The 944-nt window shown below is 43.8% G+C and overlaps 1 protein-coding gene across 1 annotated transcript; it reads left to right on the plus strand.

Annotated features, from left to right (window-relative positions):
* Positions 1 to 48: 48 nt before the first annotated feature.
* On the plus strand, positions 49 to 539 carry CD226 (CD226 molecule). Its single transcript, XM_029931206.1, has one exon. The coding sequence runs from the start codon at positions 91 to 93 to the stop codon at positions 529 to 531; it is 441 nt and encodes a 146-aa protein (XP_029787066.1). The 5' UTR covers positions 49 to 90; the 3' UTR covers positions 532 to 539.
* The last annotated feature ends 405 nt before the right edge of the window (positions 540 to 944 follow it).

Here is a 944-nt window from a genome sequence, read left to right on the forward strand (position 1 = left end):
AACAAAATGTGTCATAAAGGTATCATTTACAGTTGATGAAACTATGTTAAATAACATCGCCAATACTTTTGATAGAACTTTCTGGGGAGCATGCACCTTTGCACCCCGAAATTTGAGGTCCTAAGTGTAATTATTTGCTTCCTGTTTTCAGATGATTTCGAGATGGCTGTGCCGTCAAATAGCCATGTGGTCTCAGAACCCGGACAGAATATCACGCTCACCTGTCAGCTTCCAACCAGGTGGCCAGTACAACAAGTAACATGGGAAAGGATCCAGCCGCACCAGATCGACCTCCTGACCAGCTGCAACCTGTCCCAAGGCAAGAGTTATACTTCAAAGTATCAAAGACGGGTATTGAGCGACTGTCGTCCGGGGATGAGAAGCGCCTTCATCATCATGCCCCACGTCGGGGCCTCTGACTCAGGACTCTACCGCTGTGGTTTCAAGGCCAGAACGGGAGAAAATGAAACCTTTGTGATAAGGTTCACCGTAACCGATGGTGAGTACGTGATGGATAACATCAAGGGTTAAAAATGGAGAAAGCCAACCACTGGATTGGTTTCTGTCTTTTTCATGACTGTTGTTCAAAATATTAAAAAAATTTTTTTAAATATTTATTCATTTTTGAGAGACAGAGACAGAGCATGCGTGAGGGAGGGGCAGAGAGACAGGGAGACACAGAATCCAAAGCAGGCCCCCGACGTGGGGCGTGAGACCACGACCTGAGCTGACGTCGGACACCCAACCGACTGAGCCACCCCCGTGCCCCCAAAATATTTTTTAATGATTGAGTTTTGGTAAGCTGTCAGTGTTTGAATGTTAGGACTTGATTTTTCTTTATCTTGCTAGTCCATCAATTACAGATTTAATGATTACAAACTTTTCTAATTTCTTGATCTGCCACATTCCTGAAATTAAAAGAAATAATCAGTAAGTCTGAAAAA

Source organism: Suricata suricatta, unplaced genomic scaffold (genome assembly GCF_006229205.1).
Source record: "Suricata suricatta isolate VVHF042 unplaced genomic scaffold, meerkat_22Aug2017_6uvM2_HiC HiC_scaffold_16140, whole genome shotgun sequence".
In the NCBI taxonomy this organism is placed as follows: domain Eukaryota; kingdom Metazoa; phylum Chordata; class Mammalia; order Carnivora; family Herpestidae; genus Suricata; species Suricata suricatta.